Source organism: Monodelphis domestica, chromosome 1 (genome assembly GCF_027887165.1).
Source record: "Monodelphis domestica isolate mMonDom1 chromosome 1, mMonDom1.pri, whole genome shotgun sequence".
Lineage (NCBI taxonomy): Eukaryota > Metazoa > Chordata > Mammalia > Didelphimorphia > Didelphidae > Monodelphis > Monodelphis domestica.
The window spans coordinates 530,655,101-530,682,690 of record NC_077227.1 but is presented as its reverse complement, the minus strand read 5'-3'; the positions used below and the strand labels follow the sequence as shown (position 1 = coordinate 530,682,690).

The window sequence follows — 27,590 nt, the reverse complement described above, 5'->3', positions numbered from 1 at the left end:
GAAATCAACAAAACTAATATTCACTAGGGAAAAGTCTGAGGGTGCCTTCAAACTTTGCCTATGAAATAATTTCCCAGACTTTGCAATAACTCTCTTCTTCCTCAGTAATGTAAGCTTTTCCCATTTATCTACCTTTTCAACTGACTTTTGGATGGTAGAGTTTTTAGAAATCTGACTTATGAATTATTGGAGTGGTACCTGATTTTGGAAAGAGATATCTAGCTATGGAAATACTAATAGTAGTGATTGTATTGCAAGGGAAAATAGCTAAGTTGATTGAGTTTAAGAAAGTTATTGCATGTGAGAATGTGAGAGAAGCAATGAATGTGATGGAAGCAGTGAATAAGAGATAATATAATTTAGTGGAAAGAGCATAGGCCTGAGAATCTTACTTCTACCCCAATGTGCTTTGTAAGGTCTCTCTGAGTATTCGTTTTCTCATCTCTAAAATGTGGTAGCTAGTTGGTGTGGTGGACAGTGCTGAGCTTGGAATCAGGAAGACATCTTGAGTTCAAAGACATTTACTAGCTGTGTGGAACTTGGCAAATCGCTTAACCCTCTTTGTCTCAGTTCCTCGTCTGTCAAATGATCTGGAGAAGGAAATGGAAGACTGTGCTAGTATCTTTGTCAAGAAAACTTTAAATGAAGTTGTGAAGAGTTGGAAATGACTGAAATGACTGAACAATAATAATGTTCCATATTTATTAAATCCTTAATGTAGTGGGGAGGTACTATATTATAAGGTTCTATAATAACCTAGGCCTTACCTCAAGGAGTTTCTATTCTCTGGGAGAAATATGTAAACATATAAAACAAAAAGTAGATTTTTTTTTATTAAGAAATACAGCAATTAGGAAAGGTTGCAGGAAAGGAGATTATCTATAAATTAAATTTTGAAGGAACCTAAGGATTCTAGGAAGCAAAGATGAAGATGTACATTCCAGTCATGAGAGACAGCCTAGAACAATGGCAAACCTTTTAGAGATCAAGTGCTGTGCCCTGCCCTGAGACCAATTGTTGTCGCCACCCCCAAATGAGTGCTTCACCCCACTTGGGCCCCATGTGAGCCCCCCATCTTACCCCAGATAGGGGAGGGGGAAATTACTTCCATTGGGCTGCTGGGTAGAGGTGTGGGTCATGCGAGAAATTCTCTTGGGGTGTGTGGAGAGGGAGAGGGGAGCAGCTCACCCCAAGTCTCCCTGCCTTTCTAGTAATGAACTCTGGTGGGTGTTAGCATGTGTGCCATACATTCACCATCATGCGCCTAGAACATAAAGAGATAAGAGACTATCATGACTGAGGAAAAGCAAGGAGCCTAGTGTTGTTTAATCAGATAGTATACTATAAGAATTAATATGTAATGAGCCTAGAAAGTTCAACTGGAGCCAGATTATAGGAATTGGATCAGGATCCATATAAGTAGAGGGACTGTCAGTTTTGATAAAGAGGAGGGCCATTTTTCATTAGAGACTAGAATAAAACAAGATGAGGGATATTATCAGAGGTGTTCTTTAGGAGGTAGGTCAAGGTGGAGAAGAAAAGAGGATGATTGGAAGAAGAGAGCAATATGTTTGGCTAGAAGAGAGAATAGAAGAAACTCTAAGGTAAAAATGATCACATTATTCATACTTTAACAATCATTTATGTAATCTCATAAATGAGCCACATTTAAGTGGAAGTTTTTTGGTGACAAAAATAGGAGTAATGAACTGGGGAGTCAAGTTAAGGGTTTGAATTTTGATTGTGATTTTCATACTGTTTAACATATTGGACAAGTTATGTAATCTTGAAAATCTCAGCCCTAATTTTATGATCCTGTAACCCTTTGATTCTCATATACATTGAGCACAGACTCACAGATGAGAATTTTAGATTATTTTGCTTTTCTGGTAGATCATCAATTTTTTATTCAGCTTTTAAATATATTAATTTTTCATATTTATTATTTGCTTATGAAGTACCATAGGGATGTTATAGTTTTCTTCCTTTCATTCAGAAGGGCCCTGTCTAAATAAAACTTAGATTTAACTGAACAGGCAAGGCACAGGTATTTATTCAGAAAAATAGAAGGTTTTTAAACCTTCATAAAATATATTTTTATTATTAACTGTTGAAGAAGCAAAAAGTTAAACAACTGAAAATATTTGTTTTTCTTTTTTAATATGGTCAACATACTTTCAATTACCTGCTAACAAAGCCAACAGAATTCTTTTTTTTACAAAAAGCACCATTTGCAGTTTTATATTTAATTTGTCATCTAAATGACAAATTTGGGGTTCCTCTATTTCATACAGAGATACATTTCATTTCATACAGAGATTTCATACATTTCATACAGAGATACAAAATCTTAAAATTTAAATTAAAACATTTTATTTAAGTTGTTTGATGTTTTTGGTATAAAGAATATTAGTTATTATAATAGGAAAATTATCAGTCAAAAGTATTTATTGTTACTTAGTAAATAATAGTCAAATAAAAATAATTAACATTTTATAGTATCTGCTCTGTATCAGACAGTGATAACAAATATTATTGCATTTGATCTTCACAACAACCTTGGGAGGTGGGTGCTATTATCCCTATTTTGCATGTGGGGAAAATGATTGTGCTCAGGGTCACCCAGCTAAATAAGTGTCTGAGATCAGATTTGAACTTAGGCTTTCCCAAGTCCAAGCCCAGCTCTATATCTTGTGCTACCTAGTAACCCCACCAGGCACTGTACTGGACATTGGGATACAAAAGGCCAAAGTGAAACATTCTTTGCCCTCTGAAGAATTTATATTTTGCCCTGTAATGTAAGGATTTGATGGTCTCCACACACACACACACACACACACACACACACAGACAGAAGAAATGGAGAGAGAGAGAGAGAGAGAGTTGAGAGAATGGAGAGGGAGAAGAAATAGATCTTCCCCTTTCTTCCCTTTGGGGAAAATAACTGAATCTTGTCTCCCTGAGGGACAAAATATGTCTCCTCAGAGAATTGATTCTGTGAGGTAGAGGACAAGAAGTGGAAGGGAAAACCCAAGTAAGATGACCTACTGTCCCCCCTGGTAACCCAATTTCTTCTTGAGAGGCTACATGAAATCTTTTGCTTCTGGTCTCAGGAACACCAACTGCCAGTTCTCTTCAAACCCCGGGGTTTATACCCTCACCAAGGAGAGATGTTCCTTGGATTAGGCAGTTTAGATCACTGGGATTCAGAGGTTAACCCTCTTTTTTGGGGAGTGGTATGACCTCCCCAAACCTTCAGCCCCTTTTACTGCTACTCATAACTGACCCAGTCCTATCTCTAGATTAACTGATAAATTTATTAAGAGTATAACAAAGGAGGAGTGGGAAAGGTATCAATTAGGCAGAAGGATGAACAGGATGCCCTAACACTTGTCGCCTCTGGCAACTCTGCCCACCAAGGTCTTGGGGTCCAAGGCTGAGGAAAGCCTTGACCTCTCTTTCTGCTAACTATCTCTGGTCCCTACTCCTAGCTAACTAGCTTGACCCAGGAGTCCAGGAATATATTGGGGAGATTGAGATCTTGAAAGGGGGTTTCTCTGTAGATAGCTTCCTTCCAAAGTCCCATCCACTGCTGAAGGAGTGAAGGCGGTGGCAGTTTTGAGTTCTCTCAGCTTCTGTTCTCTTATTGGAATCTTAGGGTCTTTTTTCTCTTCTTGCATCTCCCCTGTGTGAGTTGCTCCTTGCACCACTGGATCTGATTCCTCTTTTACAGTCCATAGAGCCATAATATATATTATATATTATATATACATATATATGTAATTAGTTACGAAATATATATGAGATAAATGGAGAAGAACAGCTGAGAGATTTTTTTCCTGTATCATTATAAGGAAGAGAGGGTTAGAGCAAGTTTGCAGAGGCCTGATACTAACAGGGAGAGAATTCTAGAATGGGAAGGTAAGGGAGAGGAAATTTACTGAGGTTTATGGGTCTTTCTCTGATTTTGACCTGGAGAGACAGACTGCTTTTCCTTAGTGACTGATACTACCCTATATTACACTGAATTCCCTATCCTGTCTTGCTGTCTAGCTGCCCTGTTTGCTTTACTGATCTTTTTTATCTATCGCAGTTCCTGGTGATCCTGAGCCATCTGGCATCTGATTGTGAGACCAGGCCTGGGTCTTTTTGGATCTAGGACCTTCCCTGGGCCCTATCAGACCTACACAGACCCTTTCCTTAAAACCAGCTGGGGGGTGGGGGGGAGTGTTAGTTTAGCTTAACCAAGAACAGGGATTGGGGAATTTAGGCAGTGAGGAGAGGATTAGTGTGGGGAAAAAATCACACCGAAGAAATCTCTGTGAAGAGATATTAGATCCTGGGATATTAGTTAAGACAAATTAGCTTTAGGTTATCCCATACCCTTCTACCTTATTTCTTTTGTTAAACCTACTTCCCATTTTACTGAGTTATCTGTGTGTCATCTTGGAGTCAGGCTCTGCCTGCACTGGACATGGTTGACCTTCCCAAACCTGTTCTCTTCTGATACTGGCCCAAACCTACCCATCTAGTTTCATCCTCTAAATCACCCTCCTAACAGTTTTGGCTGAGCCAGAGGGTCTGCCTAAAGACAGTTTTGAAGCCTGGTTTTCAATGTTTTTCACAGTTAGGAGACAGAACCTTGTCCAGTCAGGCACTAGAATTTTGTGCTTATAGCTGTCTTTCAAATGCTAGCAGCTATGTAGGATTCAGACTTGTTCACAGGAACTGTCCCTTAAGCACTCAAGTCAAATAGACTTTTGACAGAGGGCTGTCACTCAAAGCTATCAGTTGCTGTCCAGCACTTCAGCCAAATAAGCTCTTTGATAGAGGCTTGGTTTTTCACAGTGGAGGGGAATTTTTTAGAACCATTCTTATGTAAAGTGTTATTCCCACAATATTCTTGCATGACCATTACCATGTTGAAGGGAATAATGGAAACAGTATATGTATATTTGATGATGATACTGTATATATTATTGACTGTTATACCAGAATTTATGTGTGGATTATTGAGCTGGAATGTGCTAAGACCTCTAATGAGATTAACAATACAAATGGCATATTCTTACATACTGATTGCTTTGTTGCTTTCTGCTTTTGTATACAAGTTTAAATGGATTTTTATTGCAGTTTTATATGAGATAAAGATTGATTTTACTTGGATATTCAGGGACTCTGAGATGAAACATATAATGTTATTATTACAACAAAAGATTTGATACTATGGAAAAATGTTATACAGCTCTGGTTAATGCTACTGTTGATGAAAAAGATACTGTTACTGATCTTAAGTATGTTGATGTAAATGATATTGGTCAATTAGCAGAGGGAAGTGATGCAACACCAAAGATTCCCAGTAGGCTAGAAAGGGAAACAGAGGCACTAGTTGCAAAACCTGCTTCCCTGTTTCCTTTAAGAGACCTGCCTTTTGTTTCTCCAGATAATGGAATCATTCATTTAAAATCACACAAGCAATTCTCAGCTACAGAATTAAATGCAATCAAAAGCAGAACCTTCAGATTTTTTTGATGAACCGAATAAAGTGATCCAAGAGTTTAAGAGGGCAATAAAGATTTGTGACCCTAATTTTGCTGATTTCTCTCTTCTGGTGGGAAAGCTATTAGCTAGTAGAGAGAAGGAACAATTTGTAGAAGACTATACAAATCCTGCTTTAACACCATGGCCACAGGATTTTGAGGAACTTGATTTGAATTCAGTCCATAATTATAGAGCTTTAAAATAAGTAAGGCAGTCGAATGTTATGAGACCTGATCGATGGTTGAAATTTGAGTGTATAAAGCCAGATACTGGGGAGTCACCTGCAGCATTCCTGGAAAAACTTATGGAAGCTGCTGAATTGTAATTAGGGCTCAATGTATTATCTGAGGAGATGATTGCACATATCAGGAGGCTGTTTGTCAAGAATGCCTGTACTATAGTAAGGACTTTTTTTAGAAACAACTTCCCTGATTGGGAAACAATAAGTCTAGAAGAGTTAAAGAGAAAAGCATATTATGTATTTTTAGCTAATAAAGATAAGAGTACAGCTGATAAAGATTCTATTATTGAAGACTGAAAAAAACAATTACAAGATGCAAATAAAAAAGCAAAAGATAGTGAAATCAAAGAAATTAAACTAATGGTGGCATTGAAATCACTACAGCCTAAAAATCACTATATTCCTAGAGAGAAAGGAGGCTTGAGACTCCTCGATGATTTAATTGTAATTGTTTGGGTCACTTTGTAAGGGATTGTTGTTGTAGGGGACAATTCTCAAGACAATTGGATAGAGAAAATGATTTTAATAATGGCTTTAATAATGTAATAGAGACAGAATTTTAATGGGTGGAATAACAATAATTTTAATGAGGGAAATAGTTATCAAGGACAAATGGGTATCCCAATGCTTGTTGCCAAGAGGTTCAAGCACCTGATCTGAGCAGTATTGGGTAAAGTCTGGAGCTAGATCAAAGCATAGCCAGGTAGTCCAGAAAGGAGATCAGAACAAAGATGGATGTTTATTATGAAGGTGTACCCAGAGTTCTCAAGTGTTGGGTGCATCAATGCTAAGTGGATTTAAAGTTAATAGTATTGGAGGTAATGAGGATAATGTTAATGAATCTGTAAATAATGTAATTTTTAAAAAAGGAAATGTAATTAATATTAATGATTGTGGGGAAAAGAAAATTGTGATGTAGTAATAGTTGAGAATTCTAGAGATTGTGTAATAATGGAAAATAATGGAAAATGGATAAAGACAATGTGATAATAAATGTGAACAATGGAACTAATGTAGAAGTTAAGGAGACCAATGAGACTAGTGTTAAGTCTAAGGAATGTGATAAAGAGGTAAAATCCTACAAAACCATGCAATTCAAGCAGATGTGTTTTTGGATGGACAGGAGATGACTGAGCTTTGCCCTGATGTTAATGTGTTGGCTCCGGTGTTGGAAACATTCCAACCACCAAATAGCACAGAACCACACATGTCTGTGACTATTAGAGACCAAATTTATGATCTTCTGGTTGATACTGGTGCAAGCAAGTCAGTGTTACAAACTCCTCCTGAAAATAATAGAGCTGTTGGTACAATGGAAGTAGTGGGAGCTACTGGAAGACCACAAAGAGTAACAAAATTGCAACCAAAGATGGTTTCTTTGGGTCCATTAAGTATAGAGGATACTTTTCTTTGTATATCAGGTTGCTCAATGAATCTCTTAGGAAGGGATTTGTTGTGTAAATTGAGGGCAAAGATCTACTCTACTTGTAATTGTGAAATTTCATTACAGCTTCTTCCAGAAAATTTTTTGAAAGCCTTTCCATTGCTTTTCTTAGATTCATTGAGTACAGAGGATGAATCAGGTTTAGTTTATCCAATACCTTATAACATCCCAAAGGATCTCTGGTCAAAGTGTTCTACAGCTGTGGAATTTTTAGATTCTGCTACGGCAGTCAGGGTGAGGACTAAGGGAGGACCAGTTCCTTGTGTATTTCATTATCCCTTGACTAAAGAAGCAATTGAGGGAATAAGACCAATTATAGAATCCCTAATCCAACAAGGGATCATAATACCTTGCTTCTCAGAATTTAATATACCCATTCTTCTTATTAAAAAGCCAAAGCTAGATGAGAATGGCAAACCTATGTATTGTTGTATCCAGGATTTGCGTGCTATTAATGATTATGTGATCAAAACTCATCCTGTTGCACCAAGTCAACCTGCTATAATTTCTTCCATTCTAAGGCAAGCAAGATATTTCACTATGGTAGACTTATGCTCAGCTTTTTTTTCCCCTAATTCCCATTCATGAGGATTCTGAAAAGATCTTTACTTTTACTTGGGAAAAGACACAATGAACCCGGACTCAATTGCCTCAAGAGTTCTCAGATTCACCTAGCCAATTTTCTCAAATTTTGAATAGAGACCTTAACGAGTATAACGTTCAAAAAGAGCAACCTGGTGCATTTTGTGAATGATATTCTCCTTGTGTCCCCAAATGCAAAAGTGTGTCTTAGAGATAGCAAGATTCTTTTGTTGGAATTGTATAAGCGTGGGCATAAGATCTCCAAGGCAAAATTACAGTGGGTTTTGCCTAGAGTGCAATATCTAGGTTTTGTGTTTATCAGAGGGTTCAAGGAGTATCACACAGAAAAGAATAGCTGATATCCAGAAGCTGAGTGCTCCCAAACCCAAGAAGTAGCTCAGAGCCATTCTTGGAACAACTGGGAGAACGGATACCTGGTTACAGCCAGATAACCAAGTATCTAACTGATTTGACCAGGAACACAGAACCTGAACGTCTGAAACTTAAACCTGAACATCTACAAGCTCTTGCTAAGCTTAAGGAAACCATTTTATCTGCTCCAGCTTTGGGTATCCCAGACTATGCAAAACTATTTCAATCATTTGTTAATGAGACCAAAGGAATTGTTTCTGGGGTCTAAGAGAATCTAGGAATAACACCTAAGTTTCATGTTCCTTATCATCCACAAAGTTCGGGTCAAGTGGAGCATTTGAACAGGGAACTCAAGACTATAGTAGGAAGATTTGTGCTGAAACTTATCTAAACTGGTCAGATATTCTTCCCATAACTGTTTTTCCTGCATACAAGACCTAGAGCAGATGTGTGTTTCATATTATGAAATGCTTTTTGGTCATACTCCATTGCAAGCTAAAATTTGTAAGGCTGTTCATACTTCTCTCTTGGGCAGGGGGTCGGCGGGGGGAGGGGGGGAAGGGAGATTGCTACATTGCTTCATATTCAATTGCTTTTATCAAAGGCTTAGAGAATTGCATGATATGGGAGTATTGATCCAATCTGGTCCATTGGATTATTCTCTCCATAACGTTCAAGCAAGTGATATGGTATATGTAAAACATTTTGTCAGAATATCAGCTACACAAGAATGGTCCTTATACTATTGTATTAATTTCACCTTCATCGGTGAAAGTATTAGAAAGAGATTTTGGTTTCATTGTTCTCATGTGAAATTAGCTCATAGAACTGATGATGAGAGTGTGGAAATAGTGGAAGTAGAAGAAGGATAAATTGAAGGAGGAGGAAAAAAAAGAAGAAGAGTTGGTGGGAAGCTGAGATTTAATCAGTCAAATAAGGTCGGCAGGCAGAAAGATCAATAAGGAGAGGGCCATTCCAGTGGAAGAGGAGATTCCTGTAGAAGAGGAGGATCCAGAGACAACAGAGGACATTGTGCAGAAAGTGAATAATTTACAGAGGACAAGGACATAGAGTCTAAAGAAAAATTTTCAACTCAGGTGATTAATGGGCAATTGGTTGTAAGATTTTGTGTTAGGTAATATTACATGTTCATATTACAATACATTCAACAGTACATATTACGGCCATGAACTTTGGAGAAGAAGCAATTTCATCAGACCAGATGAGAAAATGGAAAATCTGAAGTTGTGGTAAGTGTGTTGCATACAAAAGAAACAACACAACACAACATAAACATAAACATGGTTAGGATACATTGATTTAATTAGTGAATCAATGAATAAGTTACTTGTTATAGGATTTAGTTACATATAAATGTCCATGTAGAAAAATGGATACTGTTAAGATAGGTTAGAAAAGTAGTAGCATAGGCAGATAGGTTAGTTTCAGGAGATCTCATTAAGATGAAATGTCTGAGTTCAGATTTTCTGTTTTGATGATATTAGGAACAATATAGGGACGTAGTTGGATAGATTTGAGTTTAGGGTTGATAAGGTAGGGTAGAAAATTACATCACAACATACATTACAACATGCATTATATATTAAATATTACATGTCAAAAACCTGTAAATAGGTATGTAAATATAAGTAAAGAGTATATGTGATAGTTAAGGTTGAAAAATAGTATTATAGGGTATGTATATAAATATATGTGTGTACATACAGCATATATGCAAATATTGTGTAGACATGTATATATGCATGACATGCATGTATACAGTGTGTGTGAGTAAAAATTATGTATGTGCATAATATTTGATATTGATTAAGGTCTTTAGATAAGTAAGAAGCACAGTTCTAGGTAACAATGTGTTTTGTGTAATAATAATGATGATTTAATTTAAAATAAGATTATTTTGAATTTTAATCTACTTTTGAATGTATTTTGCATAAATAAATTTTGATGAATTGTTTGACTTTTTTGTAAAAAACCTTATGCAATGTTGTGTTTATTGTACTTTTTCAAAATTTTTGAAATTTTCTGTTTTATACATTGCAATAGTTTGATAGGATTATTTTATGTATTTGGTGTATAAGTATAGTATTTTCATGACTTTATTGTTTTGCCTGAAGTTTTGTGTTTGTATTTCTATTTTTATGTTATCTTTGCTTGTTTTGCTTATGCATATGTTTGCTTTGTATTTTGAACTTTGTAACTGTTCATCATATAATTTTTTCCCTTTTTCTTTCCTTGGTTTGAATCCTTAGACTAAGGTAGTGTTAGATAGGATAAGATAAGTGAGTGTAGGCTGTTTATTATTTTGGGTAAGAATTTTAGTTTAAGTGGGATATGTTTGTTGGTGCACAAATGTCAAAACATTGTTTTCAACACTATTTTGGCTTTGTGCAAAGAGGGGAACTGTTATATGGAAGAGAAGGTTAAAACAAGTTTTCAGAGGCATGAAACTAACAGGGAGAGAATTCTAGAATGGGAATGTAAGGGAGTGACAGTTAACTGAGGGTTAGGGGTTTTTCTCTGATTTTGACCTGGAGAGACAGGCTGCTTTTCCTTAGTGACTGATACTACCCTATATTACACTGAATTCCCTATCCTGTCTTGCTGTCTAGCTGCCCTGCTTGCTTTACTGATCTTTTTTATCTATTGCAGTTCCTGGTGATCCTGAACCATCTGGGCATCTGATTGTGAGACCAGGCCTGGGTCCTTTTGGATCTAGGACATTCCCTGGGCTCTATCAGACCTACACAGACCTTTTCCTTAAATCCAGCTAAGGGGGGGTTTAGTTTAGTTTAACCAAGAACAGAGACTGGGGACTTTAGGCAGTGAGGAGAGGATTAGTGTAGGAAAAATCACTCTGATGAAATCTCTGTGAAGAGATATTAGATTCTGTGGTATTAGACAAATTGGCTTTAGGTTATCTCAGACCCTTCTACCTTATTTCTTTTATCAAATCTACTTCCCATTTTACTGAGTTGATCTGTGTGTCATCTTAGAGTCAGGTTCTGCCTGCACTGGACTGTTGGCCTTCCCAAATCTGTTATCTTCTGATACTGGCCCAAACCTATCCATCTGGTTCCGTCCCCTAAGTCACCCTTTTAATAGTATTCACCATTGCACATTTATGCCGTAAAACATACCTTGATTCTGATTGTAGTAAGATCACAGTGGCAGACAATTAATAAATGCTTGTAGAATTGAATTAGTTTGGGATATGGAATTGGAAGAAACAAAGCATCATTATAAAGTAGAAAATTACTTTAAGTTAATTCAGCTTCTTATTTTTCCCTTTTAGCATTAGAGCTACACTCTGGATATACATAAAAATAGTATTTTCCCAGTTTGTATTTTTTTTTGTCATTGTACTTAGAATGTTATCAGGTCTTACCCCTTGGTCAGGCTTTATATATGTGGAAAAATTGCCGGAACTTTCATAATCAATTTTTTTTCCTGTATTCTTTTGGGAAGACTGAAGTGAAACTGATAGGAGTAAAAACAGGATATTTAGGAAGTGGTAAAAAGTGCAGCTTCATTGGCATCTTAAGAGTTGAACCCAAAAATGTCTGCAACATTGAGTTAATAGTGAATTATTCATTTTTTACCAGATAATATTGGGTGAAGGGAATGAATTTGATTTAATTATTTGGCAATAATTCACTCTTTTACAACCCAGAGGCAATCTGCTCCTCTATTACATCTTTGTGATTGCTCTTCATTTATTTTATCAGATAAATATATATTTATGTATATACTATTTATAGGTGATCATCTCATCACATTTTTTCTGTTGTGTTTTTTTTTCTATTGTTGGTAGTGGTGAGAGATTTTTACAATCTCTTATTAGTCTGCACTGGGACCAGTAATATTAATTTGTGAGACCAAAGAACATCTGATTCAGAAAGATGCGCTCAGAAGAAATCTATACTGAAGAGTTAAATTTATTGATTCCATTGTACCCTTGTTAATTCTATACGGTATACTTATATACAGCATAACAAGAGAGTTATGATTTAAATGGTCATTTTATAATTTCATATTGGCAATCCAGGTGCTAATTCTTAATAAAGTTTCTAAAACTTGTATTTACTGTCTGTTGCTAATAGTTTGTGGACCTTCAGGCAAATGGTGTATTCTCTAGTATTTTTCTTTCCATTTTTTAGATGACAGGTTGCTTTTGGTAATTCCATTGATGAAAAAATTCACTTTTCTTTTAAATAGAAAAATAACCTTTTAAGTACTGTCTAATGTTAGGGCAAAACACAAATGCTTACATATGAGCACACCTAAGATAATTTTTTTTAGCAGTTTAAATGATATATTTTTAGAACATCACTGAATGATTTAAAATGAATTTTGTTTTAGCTCCAGGGAAAATAGAGTTATATAGATTTGGTGATTTAAAATGATCCACTTTAGAAACATTACATACCTGTGGCATATAGATGATGTTGTCTAGAAGATCTGAGGCCATATTTAGCCTCAGACACTTGTCTGACCTGAGGCAAGTCACTTAACCTCTGCTTACCTCTTTTTCTTCAGCTGTAAAATGAAAAAAAAAATAGCAGCACATGGCTCACAAGGTTGGTGTAAGGAGATATTTGTAAAATGCTTGACATAATGCCTGGCACCTAGTAGGACCTATATAAATGCTTATACTTTCCCTACCCCTTACTTGAATACATTATGGAAATGTAAATCACATTTTAATCTAAAAGTGAGTAAAATGTTGTTTTTTTGGGGGGGAGGAGTGTAATGAATTAAACTAATTAATGTGAGAATTAAACTTTATGTGAGATTATTACCTTGGATGGATGTCTTTTGTGGGCCTTTAAATTGAGCCCTCACCTGACTCTCCATGGTATTATAATATTTAATAGACTGATATTTATAAAATACTTTGGATATCTTAGTTACCAAAAGGTACTACTTGAGATTTAAATGCCATCAATTATCATTCCAGTGACTTAGTTACTTTAAAACTATCACAATAATTTTGTTAATTAATAGCTACCTCATGCTTTCTGTCCCACACATGAAAGTTCCTATGTTTTAAAACAGACTATGCCCATAATAATTTGTTTCATATTAAAATGTATCTATATGCTTGACTAGGAAAGATCAAAATGAGAGGGGAAAGGTGGAAGAAAGGTGTTCATGATAGAGGCCATTTAAAAGTAACTTTTTTATTTATCCCACCCATTCTGTGCTTGCCTTTTACCCACCAAATTACAGAAAATAGGAAAAAATCAGAAGTGAAGATATAGAGGAAGGGAGATTTTAAGTATTGTCATGTATAGTTCAAGGATATCAGTCCTTTTTAAAATTAGAATTCCATTTTGAAACTTAATTGTTTGTGCTGGTTAGTTATACCATAAAACAGTAATAGTGACTACTAGTACCTGACCAGAAGAGTGATGAGAAGAAAAATTCCTCTTCCCTACTCTTTACTCGAATGCCTAAAAGTAGCTAAAATAACTTTATGTTTTCACATGCAGTAAAATATACATATATGTGTACATGTTCCTCTTTGTCAGTATTATGGTTGTCTATATCATTCATTGTTGGATATTTTAGATTCTAAACTTTTAAGAGTTTTGACTGTGGCTTTGTAACCATTCTGCCTGCCTCAGTGATACATAGCTTAGGTTGGTTCCTTCAGTTAAAAAAAATCCTATTTGGATCTTTTGATTATGATTCTGAGAGAAATAATTTTTCTGGATAATGTGTTTCAAAATTCCTCACAAATTTTGATTTGTATCTGTACAGAATACTAATGAACCTTTAATTTTTATTTATATGCTTTGTTTTTACATCATCTTTTTCCAGTATGTCTCTTTCTTCTTTCCTAATTGTAGAGCCATAGAACCATCCCTTTATGATAGAAAATGAAAAAGAAAAAAAATAGATCAGTAAAACAGCAACAACAAAAAAGTTTAGCCATATGTGTAGTGCAAAGAAGGGAGGATAGTGCATTGTTATATCTTATTTTCAGAGTCAAGCTTGATCATGGATAATTATATAGCATTGTTTTTTCTAACTGGTATTCTGAATGCATATTTTCCTAATCGCATTTTTTTTTCAATTCATTTTTATCTAAATGGAGCCTTATCTTTTTTCAGGCCCAGATTGCCTTCCTTCAAGGAGAAAGGAAAGGACAAGAAAATCTGAAGAAAGATCTAGTAAGGAGGATCAAAATGCTGGAATATGCTCTTAAACAGGAAAGGTACTTCATTAAAATGGAAGAGAGTGTCTTAAGTTTCTTCAGTTACTTTAAAAATATTTCTGTCATTATTCAAATTATTACTTTTAGAATTCTAAATTCATTTGAATTTAGAAAATCAAATTTTGAGAAGCAGTATTCTGTAGTAGAGCACTGGTCTCTGATTTAAGAAGCCCTGGATTAAAGTCCTTTCTCTCCTATTTATTCTGGCTCTGTGACCAACTAATCACTGAACTGTCCCAGGTAGTTTATAGAGAAGTTGCTAAACTTTATTGGTAGAAGGAATTTCCTCAGTTGGGATTCCTTAAGCCCAGGAAAATTAAAAAAAAAAAACACTTTTTGATAGACATTTGAATTTTTTTTAATGTAACAAAAGAGTTTAACGGGGACTATTTAGTTTTCTAAAATGTAGATAGCTAAGTTAATATTTAAACTTTTTTTTATCAAAAGCAGCTTCATAAGTATCCAGATAGCACAGATTAAGGAAATAAGTTTTATAAAATGGTCAATAGATTTGCATTAGAATTCTGTCCTTTCTAATGAATATTTGATCTTAGATAAATCATGTAACATCTTTGAACCCTGTTCCTCATTTAGAAAATGAAAATATCTTTGCATAAGAAAATCCATGACAAATGAAAGAAATATTGATGTCTCTAGATTTATAGGTTAGAAGTGTTTTAGGAAAAGTAGAGTGGTATGCTGGAAAGAATTAAATTGGGAATCAGGAGACCTGACCTAGGTTCATTAATTTATATAACAGGTATTTTTTTAGCTCCTACTTGGTACAAGTCACTGTATCAAAGTATTATGAGAAAGAAAAATCATGAGTCAGAATTCTAGCCTTTAAGGTTCTTATGGTTTAATTTAATTTTAGAGAAGTCACATAACCTCTGGGCCTGTTTTGTTTTCTCTTTATTAAAGAGAAAGTCTTATAGATAGACTCTAGGATCCTTCATAGTTCTAAAATCTGTAATTTTAATAAATTTATAAGTAAAGGAAATTTATATACTTACTCCTGTTTTTCTGTCATCCATAAAATAAAAAATATTTCTGTGGGAAAAATTTTTCTAGTAAGCCAACTTGAAAATCTTTTAAATGATTTTTTTTTATATTGATATGTCTGGTAGTTGAATAATACTGAAGTTTGAAGGAGCAGAAGACTTCTGACACTGAAGTTTTGCTCTTCTCTATCAGTCTGATGGAAGCCCTTTGTAAATTTCTTTATAGATTCTATTTGTTTATTCAATAAATTTAAGGGGATACTCTCATTGGTTATTTTTAAAAGGAAATTATGAATAAATTAGCCTATATAGGCATAAAAAATCATTTTTCTAGCTTTTTCCTTTCAGTTGTCTCAACCTGGTCCTGTCACTATGTCTTCCTTTAGGAATTCTCCCCTCTAATTTGCTGCTTCTGATCTGTTATGAGTTTAGAAACCATATTATTGTTGGACAAGTGTTATCTTAATAAATATAAATGTATACTTGGGATTCTCAGTAAAAGTATGCAAACTTTTGTGATGTTCATTTTTCCTGCCTTAAGTGCTTCTTTTTCTCCTTGGTTCTTAGTTAATTTTCAGATTGGGTTTACTGTATAAGCCCCCTCTTGAAAAGCATTATACTGAAAAATTTTACCCCATTATTTAATCTCAAAAGATTGAAATTAAGGTTAAAATGTTAGAAGAAAAATCTTATAGCTAGATCAACAGTAATATTAATATTATAATATACAGGGAAATGGAAAGACCATTTTTTCTCATATATGTGGTCTGTGAGTATAAGGGGATCACAGGTGATATTATTGTATAATGGTAGTCCAGCCATGTTGGTTTTATAATCAATAAAGTTGTGAGTATAAGCATTCTTCTAATCAACATGAATAATCCTGACATAATTCCTGCATTTGTCTGTTATGTTTTATAATAAATTAGGTTAAAATCTTAGGATGGGAGCAGTTAGGTAGCACAGGGGATAGAGTGACAGGCCTGAAAATGAGAGGACTTATGTTCAAATGTGGGCTCAGATTTTTCCTAGTTTCGTGACCCTGGGCAAGTCACCAACCCCAATTGCCACTCTTCTGTCTTAGAGTTGATATTAAGAAAATGGGTTAGGATTTAAAAATATTTTTGGAGGGAATGATGATTTTTTAAAAAAGGAGTTTTAAAACATCTCAAGTTTAATAATATTCATGTAGTTTAGATAGATGCTTTGTGTTAAGTGAAAAAAGAGATAAATTTATCCTTTTATTCCATAGTCAGTTTTTCTTTTGAGTTTTTCAATCAGGAATACATATTTGAATAATTGTGTTATAGAAGTATGAAAGAGTAAGATTTTATAATTGGGCTTAAAAATCATCTATAGAAATTTAAACTGGGGAGCAATCATGGCTAGATAGCACTTTATCTGAAATAAATCTGAAATAGATTTTGGTGGACTACAAGTTTTCTGTAAATCAACATTATATAACAGACTAAAAAAAAAGTGACATGGATAAGACTACATTAAGAAGGTATAGAGTCCAGGCCTGGATAAATCAATCCCATATGGAGTAATATGTTCAGTTTGGGTTATTAGATTTTAGGAATCGTATGGTTGTAAAGAGTCTCAGGAGGTGAGTACTAGTATGGTGAAAAGCCTCAATTTCATGAGTATGAGTTGAATGAAATGTTTAGCTTGAGGAAAAGGAAATCTAGGTGTTTTATCAGAGGTGTCTTCAAATATGTGAAGGTCAGCTACATTGAAAAATCACAACTATGTGTGACTCTAGTGGTTGGAATCAGTAACATTGAGTTTCACTTAAGAAGAAGCAAATTTAGTCTTCATATAAGGAAAAACTACTCAACAAGTAAAGCTATACAGAAGTAGAATGGATTTCCTCTGCAAGTAGCAGATTCTCTTTCACTGAAAGTCTTTAAGAAAAGGCTAAATATTTATTGACTTTCTAATAGAGGAGATTCTTATTTAGTTCTCAATAAATAATGCAGCCTCTAAAGCACTTGAAAGTTTTGAGATGTTATGATTGAGACCCTTCCTGCCTCTTTATGCCCTTGAAGAAAATCCAATTTTAAAAGGATAAATCAGATGGACATTTTACTTAATACACTTGGTACATAATAAGTGTTCTTAAATGCTTCTTGATTGATAATTTTTCAAAGTACTCATCATTTTCCATTAAATAGCAGATTCCCTAGTACATATAAAGTATGGTTTATTAAAATTAATTTGATAATATTTTAAAGACTATTTCATAAACCAGGATTCACTCATATTAGAAAATATAACTACAATAACAACTATACTTTTCTTAGTGGAGATGCCTTTAAGAGAAGTGATTGGGAAGTTGACACCAAAACAGCTAGAATAAAACTTAAATGCAATATCTGTTTTCATGGTACTTTATAGTAATTGTAGTTTATTAACTATAGGTCTGCAGATATCTATGTATAAAGCAAAATTAGATACATTTTCTGCTTGTTTCATAATTTGAATTAGATAGAGAGAAAAGTGATAAAAAAATGGCTAGACAATATGCTATAGAGATTAAAAGGATTCTAGTTGAAATGAAAGTGATGAAAAGAAAGATGTGAGAAGAATAACTTTGAAGTTGAAGAAGGTCATGGTGTTTTTCACAAAGGTAGAAGTTTCCTACTTAGAATAAAGATAAAGAAGTTTTATGGCTAGCCCAGTCATGACTAATTTTAATTTGTAAAATATCTTATTCTTTTGAGTAATTAGCTTAAAGCATTTTATTAAAAAATTAACTGTGGCTACTTTTTAGAGATCCTAATGAGTTTTTTATTTGTTAGACTTAATATTTTTTAGTTCTTTTCTAATCATTCTCCTGCAGTTTTACTCAAGACCACTAGAATGCACCATAAGGTAGTGTTTCAGTGTTTGAAGATGTTACTTCATTCCATTTAAAAATAAATGAATTGCATAGTATTTCAATATTAAGTAAAATGTCACCTTCATTTAGAGAATATCTTAGCCATGGAAGGCTAGTTACATTGCTTTTTTTGGTTATTAAAAGCTAATACTTTGTGTTCATTGCATAAAGGGTTTCAGGAAAGTTTGAAAAGAAATAATTATTTTCACATAACACTTATAGGAAGAAACCATATAGTATGGCCTTTCACAGTATTTTCTTTTCCTTGTGATGCCTGGATAGATGATAGAAACATTCTATATGAAGAAAGAGTAGTAATTTTGAATTGGTTCCTATCAAGATATCTCTTTTTATCTAACATTGTGAATATAGTACTTGTGACTGTTCTCTTGAAATTATGAATTTATACATTAGTCAGAAATCTTATGTCCGTCTTCCTGAGAGTCATCAAGGAATTTGGGTCATAGCAACATGGACAGACACTTTGAAAACTTGCATTTCAGTAAAGAGTATATAGTCTCCTCAGTTTTTTGTTCCTAAGGAAATGTTGACCTTTTAGGTATATTTATATTAGTTGATGCAGATCTTGGCAGTTAATTTACAAGTTTGATTAGCAGAAGAATCAACTTCATCCTCCTTTCACTATGGAATTAGTCAGATTAGTGTTTATAATTTGTATGGTGCATCAGTTTCATCAATAATTGCAGGAAACAAGTTCATGATATATAATTTCCCCTCTCATTTTTATGCTGCTGAAGTGATTTCTTGGTGATAACAGATGGCCCACATTTTAAAAACATTTAATAATGCACACAACTACCCAGTGAGATAGTGCAATGACCATAACTTCCATTTTGTAGATGGAGGAAACATTAATTCCCAACAATATACTGTTTATTAAGAGGCAGAGTAGGGATTTAAAAGTCACATGAGAGTACAAACATGGTATAGTAGAAATCACCTTGGATTTGAAGTCAGAGAACCTGGATTCAAGTCCAGTATTGTTGCTTACTAATATTTGTGACTTTGGGCAAGTCACTTTATCTTTCAGGGCCTCAGTTTCCTCATCTATAAAAGCAGGCAATTAGACTGGATGACCAATATGCTCTCTAATCCAATGAATATTTATGATCTCCAGATTCCAAGTCCAGTGCTTTCTGTATTAAACCATGTAGCTTCTCTTAACAAAAGTCTTGGATATTACTATTTTCTGCCTCATGTTTTTGCTCATCATATCTCCCATGCCTGAAATGTAGTCCTCCCAATAAGCCTTTTATGAACCCTTTCTTCTTTTTATTGTTATCACTTTATACCTATATTATGCACTTCTCATATTCTGATTCTATAACTCTCCTACTAGATTATAAACTGTTTGAGTTTGGAGATCAAATCTTACTCATGTTTGTTTCCCTGGGTTTTAGTACTAAAAAAACCCCAAGAGTTTTTGTTGGTTGACTTTTCCAATGGGATAGGTGTGAACTTTTACTGAGTTTCATTAATTTAATCAGAGCTACTGCATGCTAAAGATGATGCATATTACTTATCTCTTAAGTTCACTTAAGTATATTTTAAGATTGCTTATATTTTCTCATTTCTGTGTTTAGAGCCAAATACCACAAGTTGAAATATGGGACAGAGTTGAATCAGGGAGATATGAAGCCTCCAAGTTATGATTCTGGTAAGAAATTTAAAAAAAATTTAGTTTTTTTGCTCCCTGAATACATACCAAAAAATATTTGCCATATAGTCACATTTCACTATTTGGTTGCTAATTACTATGCTTTATCCTAGACATTTTCTTTAGTATTCCTTCCCATTATTTTTTTCCTTGTTCTGCATCCTTTCTGAAACACATTTGTTATATCAGAGGATAGGACTTTAAGATGTTCAGTTTGAAGCATTCTGTACTTGAAATCTTAAAAGAGAGAGAAGAGAATGTTGAAATAAATGTTGAAATTGTTCCTGTAGTAGACCAAATGAGATAACATGTAAAAACTCTTTGCAAACCTTCATGTTATAAAAATACTAGTTAGTAATTGCCATAGTAATAAATAGTAGTAGTAAAAAGAAGATTTTCTACTTTTTACTTATATTCAAGAATACAGAAATGTATCTTTGATGGGTCAGATTATAGTGTGTTTTTCAGGTATTTTCATTAAGTTTGCAGTGAAACCAGGCACTATTATTTAACATTTACCCCTTTCCTTTCTTTGCTTCCTCAATAGATCAAACCACGTAACTTATAGACAGTCTAGATGAGAGGGAAAGAGAGAAGCACTAGTTATCAAGTACTATCACTCGTCTGACACACACACACACACACACACACACACACACACACACACACACAGATATATATATATATATATATATATATATATATATATATATATATAAAATAGACTTTATTAAATGTTGTTGGATAAGATTATGCTTATACCCCTGGAAAATTTAAAGTGATTATATTTATAAGAACATATATTAGAACTGGGAGGGAACTTGGAGGTCATCTAAATCAGTCTTTTCATTTTAGAGACGAGGAAAGTGAGTCAAAGAGATTTTAAGTGAGTTGGCCAAGGTCACACAGGTACTAAATGACAGATGTCCTATGATTATAAATCTAGCATCCTTCCTTTAATATTAGGCTGCCTCTAATATTAAAAACTTATTAGTCAATAATAATTAATTTTTTTCTTTAAAAAATAAAATCCTTCAAGTGATAAGTATGTAGGTTGTGGCCCTTTGTAAATTTTTAAATGAATTTTTCTTTTTTTACTTTTTTATTCAATCTCTCTCTTCCATCCCTGCCACTATAGAAGGCATCATCTGGCAAAATCTATACATTATGGATTTCGTGTTTCCACTTCTTAGCTCCATTATCTGGAGGCAAAAGTCACAAGTTATTCAAATATTAAATCTATAATTATTATACTATATTATATATAATATTCTCTTGGTTCTGCTTGTTTCATTCTTCATTATCTCATATAGTTCTTTCCAGGGTTTCTGTTCTGTTGCAATCATGTACCACAATTTGTTTAGCCATTCCCTAATTGATGGACAGCACCTCAATTTCCAGTTCTTTGATACCACAAAGAGAATTGCCATAAATATTTTGAAACATAGTAGTGCTTTTCCTTTTTCCTTGATCTCCTTGGGAAATAGAACCAGAAAAGATATTGCTGGGTTAACAGCATTGCTGTTAACAGTGCATTATTATCCCTACTTTTCCACATCCCCTGCAACATTTGTCATTTTGCCTTCTTGTCATTTTAGTCAGTCTGATGAGTGTGAAATGATATTTCAGAATTGTTTTGGTTTGCATTTCCCTAATTGGTATGATTTAGAGTATTTTCTCATATACCTATATAAGGTTTTGATTTCTTTATCTGAAAACTGTCCATATCTTATCCATTTATCAATTGAGAGATGGCTCTTATTTTCCAAAATCTGACAGTTTTCTATATGATTTCAATATGAGACTTCTGTTTGGGAGACTGTCTATGAAAATTTTCCTTCAATTTTCTGCTTTCCTTGTGATCTAAGCAACATTTATTTTATTTGTACAAAAGCTTTTTAATTTAATGTACTCAAAATCATCCATTATACATCTCACAATGCTTTCTATTTCTTATTGACTCATAAGTTCCTCTCCTATCCATAAATCTGATAGGTAATGTGTTCCCTGGTCTAGGTTATGTATTCATTTTGATCTTTTCTCAGGGAATGGTGTAACATTGGTCTCATTTAGTTTCTGCTAAACTACTTTCCAGTTGTCAGAGCAATTTTTTTTCAAATACTGATTTCTTATCCTAATAGCTCTAGATCTGTATTTTTGTCAAATATCAGGTTACTCTAATATTTTACTGCTATTTGTTGTTTCTGTTCTGTTCCACAGAGCTACTTTTCTCTCTTAGCTAGTTCTAGATAATTTTGATAATTACTGCTTTATAATACAGTTTAAAGTCTAGTACTGCTAAGACCTCCTTCCTTTCCATTTTTTGCCATTCTTTAGCTATTCTTGATCTTTTATTCTTCCAAATTGATTTTGTTATTATTTTTTCTAGGCGATTGAGAATTTTTTGTTACTTTGAGATGGCATTAAATAAGTAATTTAGGTAGGATTACCATTTTAATTATATTGGCTTTGCACATCCTTGAACAATTAATATTTATACAATTATTTAATTCTGACTGTAAAACTTTTTCAGACTAAGGAATCAAAAGAATGTATAGTCATATGAAAAAAATGCCCCAATCACTTTTGATTAGAGAAATGCAAATTAAAACAACCCTGAAGTATCACCTTATTCTTGGTAATATGAGGGAAAAATAAATGGACAAATATTGGCAGAGATATGGCAAATTGGGAACACCAATGCACTGTTGATGAAATTGTGAATTGATCCAACCATTTTGGAGAGCAATTTGGAACTATTTCCAAAAGGCTATAAAACTGCATCCCCTTTAACCTATCTATAATACTACATGGTCTGTATCCCAAAGAGATTTTAAAGGAGGGGAAAAAAAAGAAAATGGCCTGAATGTTCAAAAATATTTATAGCAGCTCTTTTTATGGTGGTTAAGAACTGGAAATCAAGCAGATAGATACCTGTCAATTGGGGAATGGCTGAATAAGTTGTGTTTTATGATTTTGGTGAGTTTTTTCTGCCATGTCTATCTCTTCATGACCCCATTTAGAGTTTCTTGGTAAAGATACTGAAGTGATTTGCTATTTCCTTCTCCAGATCATTTTATTGACTAGGAAATAGAGGCAAACAGGATGAACTCTTGCCCAAAAGTCAAATAGCTAGTAAGTGTCTGAGGCCACATTTGAACTCCGGACTTTCAGACTCCAGGCCTGGTGCTCTTCTGTGCCACCTAGCTTCTCCTTTAATGGAATACTATTGTATTATCAGAAATGATCAGCAGGATGCTTTCAGAAAAACCTGGAAAGACTTACACGAACTGTTGTGAAGTAAGCAGAACCAGGAGAACATTATACACAGTAACATTAACTATGAATCACTTAGTTATTCTTTGCAATACAGTGATCTAAGTGTAACAAGTCCAAAGGACTTATGATGAAAAATGCTATGCACCTCTAGAGAAAGAACTGATGGAGTCCAAATACAGATTGAAGTATACTTTTTTAAAGTTTCTTAATTTCTTTCTTTTTTTGGTATGTTTTCTTTCATAGCACGAATTACATAGAAATATGTTTTTCATAGCTGCACATGTATAACCTATATCAAATTGCTTGCTGTTTCAGGGAGGGAGAATGGAAGGTAGTGAGGGAGGGAATTTGGAACTCAAAAATTTTTCTAAATATTAAGAATTTCTATATATATCTTAAAAAATGTTAAAAAAGAAAAATTAATTTAAAATGTTTTTTACTTGGACAATGAAAGAATAGTCAAAAAAATTTAAAGCTACTTTTCAAAATTCTGGATTGTAAAAAGAGACTAGGTGATTTTGCAAAAATTATATAACTTTGTATATTTGCAAACTTTGCTTTTTATAGTTGCCACACTTAGCTCTGATGAGTAGGAATAGGATATTTGATAGCTGAGAGGTTCATTTCTTTGTGGAAAAAGTATAAGACACATTAATAAGTGCTGTAAGACATTTTCAAATTTTATTTACATTTTTAAAAATAAAAACCCTTACTTTCCATCTTGGATTGATTCCAAGGCAGAAGAGAGGTAAGGGCGAGGCAGTGGGGGTCAAGTGACTTGCCCAGGGTCACACAGCTGGGAAATGTCTGAGGCCAGATTTGAACCTAGGACCTCCCGTCTCTAGGCCTGGCTCTCAATCCACTGAGCTACCCAGCTGCCCCCCATTTATTTAGATTTTTAATGCCTTGAAAAGCGTTCTCAGTGTCTGAAACTAGAACTAGAAAAGTATAGATACCAAGGTGTGTGTGTGTGTGTGTGTGTGTGTTTTCAGGTGAGAGTGCAATAGCTTTTTTTATTAGGGGATTCTGAACATTAGTAAAGAAAGTTGCTGTTACATAATACTTAATTTTTCCATCCTTTTTACAGATTTAAACTTTCTGTTGGTTGAGAAACAAAAAATATTATTTTATTCATAGTGTCATTTCATATATTAAATTTAAAAACATGCAGATATTGACAGATATACTGATTATGCTTAGTTTTATTACAAATAAAACTATAACCTTTTGAACCATATATATTTCAGTGTAGTATATACACACATCTGTATGCATATATATGTATATATATAACTATATAGATACATCTATATACATATCTATAGAAATATATGTATCTATATATACTAGTTTTGCAGTTTATATGAATATTGAGAACACTGGAGAACAATTATTTGTTTAGACCAATGTTTTTATTACTTTAGGAAACTCCTAATGAAAAAACCCTATACTTGATATCAATTCATTTTTAACAGTCCAAGAAGTTTACCTGATTCAGGGAAAGGTTGTGACTTTTCCACACAGGATAGCAGATAACAGCACTGGAATTGGGGTAAGGATCATGTAGATTTGAAGCCCTTCTCAGAGATACTAAACTAGCTGTGTATGACTGTGGTCTGATAGCAGCAATCAGATTTGTTTTGAGAATAAAGTAAGTTAATTTATTTAAATGCCTTTGCTATACTTAAAACTCTATAGGAGTATTGACTCTTATTATTATGTGTCAGAGGTATGGCTTGAACTCTCCAGGGCTTCCTGACACCCAAACTGGCCCTCTGTTGATTACATCATGTTTTGGACAGTGATGACGGTCAGAACAAAAATACAACTTAGTATCAAAGTAAAAAGAAAAGATTTATTACTTATTATTTTTGAAGCTAGCAATAAAGCTCTCATCTTCAGCAAAAAGATAGAAAACTCATTGACTAAAATTATTTGATGACTTTTAAACTTTTGGCTAAGCAATCTCATTTTCTGAACCATCACTATTAGTTGTTTTTGCTACTTCAGAAATTTCAATTTTTGAAATGTTGCTACTTTAGCAATTTTATTTTTTGAAATAATTCTTTTATATGGAAATACCACAATTTGTTTAGCTCACTCATTTTGTTTCTAGTTCTCTGATACCAGAAAAAGTACTACTATGATTATTTTGCTGATTAGTTTCTTTTTACATGTTACAGATGATGGAGAAATCTGAAGTAGGCAAAAAAAAGTAAGATGAATAGAGACTAGTATACAGGAGCCTTGCTACATTGCAGAAGAGATGTGTTTGGTGTAATCCCAGACTGTATTTCTAGACCAAACACCTATGTTTATTTTTGTGTACCATTGGAACATATTGAGACATTAAACCATAAATTGCAAGGTATCATCATATTTGTGTCTCTGAATCTTGATTCATAAGATTTATCGTGACGTAAATTGAGTGACAAAGTTGTTTCTATTTTTTACTAAAGTTGTCTACTTGTTTTGTATTTGAAAGCAGAAATATTCTTACTCTCAAAATTCAAGATGATTTATCAGAGCCATTTGACAAGAAATGTCTAAGTAAACTACACTGGATATTTCAGAAGTGTTAATTTTCTAAAGGTAATTTTATATCCAGGGCTTCCTATTGTATGGTTTACAGAAATCATTTTGGAAGGCTCAGTTAAAGTTCCATTATTTTAATTTTATCTCATTCAACAAGTTTTAAATATTTGTTGCATGTTCATGGCATTGTGTTAAGAGCTGGGGATAAAAAGACCTCAATAAGATTGTCCCTGCTGTCAAGAAACTTGTATTCCCCATGAGATTCATGGATAAATAAATGCCATGCTATTTAAAGAGAAGAGAGATGTGAGACAGATTAATCCAGAGACTTTTGAAAAATTCCTCCTCCCTTGGTTCTGACCTTGAGGGAGAGAAAACTCCATTCTCTCCCTCTCCTCTCTCTCCATATAAAACCCCTCTATTACAGAGAATACTAATTTGGGATGGAGGAGCCCAAGAGAAGATTCAGATAGTAACTCCATAACTGAGCCTAAAAGAAGCCAGTTGAGATTGAGGAGTACTAAGAATTGCAGATGTAGAGGAGAGGCATGCAGAGGCAGGACAGACAGTGCAGAAACTGGAAGATGAAATACTGATAATGGGAAACAGGATGGAGGCCCGGATGAATATGAAGTGGAAGTAACATGGATAAGTTGGAGTCAGAATGTAAAGGGCTTTAAAGATAGAAACATAAACATTTGTATTTTCTAGAGACCGTAGGAAGCATCAAAACTTATTGAACAGGATAGTGATATGATCAGACTTGTGCTTTAGCTATTTGTTTGACAATTGGGTGAAAATGGAGAGATTAGAAAAGGGCAGTCAATTAGGAGACTTCTGCAGTCATGAGGATCTGAAGGCAGTAATCATATGAAAGAAAGGGATGTTAAAGACACAAATGTTTTGGAAGTAGAATGGACAAAACTTCATAGCTGATTTGATGTTAGGAGTAAGGGAAAGTAAAGAGTGAATTTGGGATGAAACATGACCAAAAAGTAGATAGGGAAGGGTAAATTTGATAAAATTCTTGGTAACCAAATCATAAATAGTTGCTTGAAGTTTGCCTAGTATCAAATTTAGAGCAGAAAAAGCACCTGGCGTCTTGCCCATTTTTCTTATTTTACAGATTGGAACTTATAGCCAAGAAAGAGTAAATAATTTGCTCAAATTCATATGAGTAATATAGGATTAGTTGAAAGTGTAGCAAACAATTATTAACATTTGAAAAACATTGATTCCTTCATGTCTGAAAAAGAATGAGATGAACATACCAAGAAAAAGGAGGTTCAGAATGAATTAGCAGAATCCAGCAATATATAGTTTACAAGAAACATTCTTGAAAACTAAAGGTTCTTATAGCTTTAAAATATAGAGCTCGTACAGAATATTAATTCATGTGAACCCAAAAAGGGAGAACAGCAATCATGATTTTTAGACAAGGCTGTAGTAATAAGCAGTAAAACTGAATTATGCTTGAAGAAATCATATGTAGTAATTCAATACTAACATTCAATGTATATGTAGCAAATTGTATTACATTTAGATAATTAAAACAAAAGTTAATCATATTGCAGGAAATTCTTTTCAAACCTAAATAAATCTAGCCAAAAAATAAATAAGAAGAAAGTTAGAGATCTGAATAGAACTTTTAAAAAATTGATTAGAGTTATACTTGCTGATTACTGAATGGGAAAAGAAAGGAATTTACATATAATTCAGCAAACTGAAATACATAAAATAAAAAAGGGAATTTTCTTAAAATTCAGTAAAAAATACATTAAATTGTATATTA

General features: G+C 33.7%; 1 protein-coding gene across 2 annotated transcripts in view; it reads left to right on the top strand.

The window, feature by feature from the left end:
- The window catches only part of STRN (striatin), a 165,137-nt gene that overhangs the window by 47,155 nt on the left and 90,392 nt on the right, over window positions 1-27,590 (top strand). For both annotated transcript variants that reach the window (XM_007476081.3, XM_001371682.3), the window contains exons 2-3: window positions 14,318-14,421; window positions 19,911-19,984. In XM_007476081.3, the coding sequence (XP_007476143.1) occupies window positions 14,318-14,421; window positions 19,911-19,984 (178 nt within the window). The remainder of the gene's footprint in view (window positions 1-14,317; window positions 14,422-19,910; window positions 19,985-27,590) is intronic.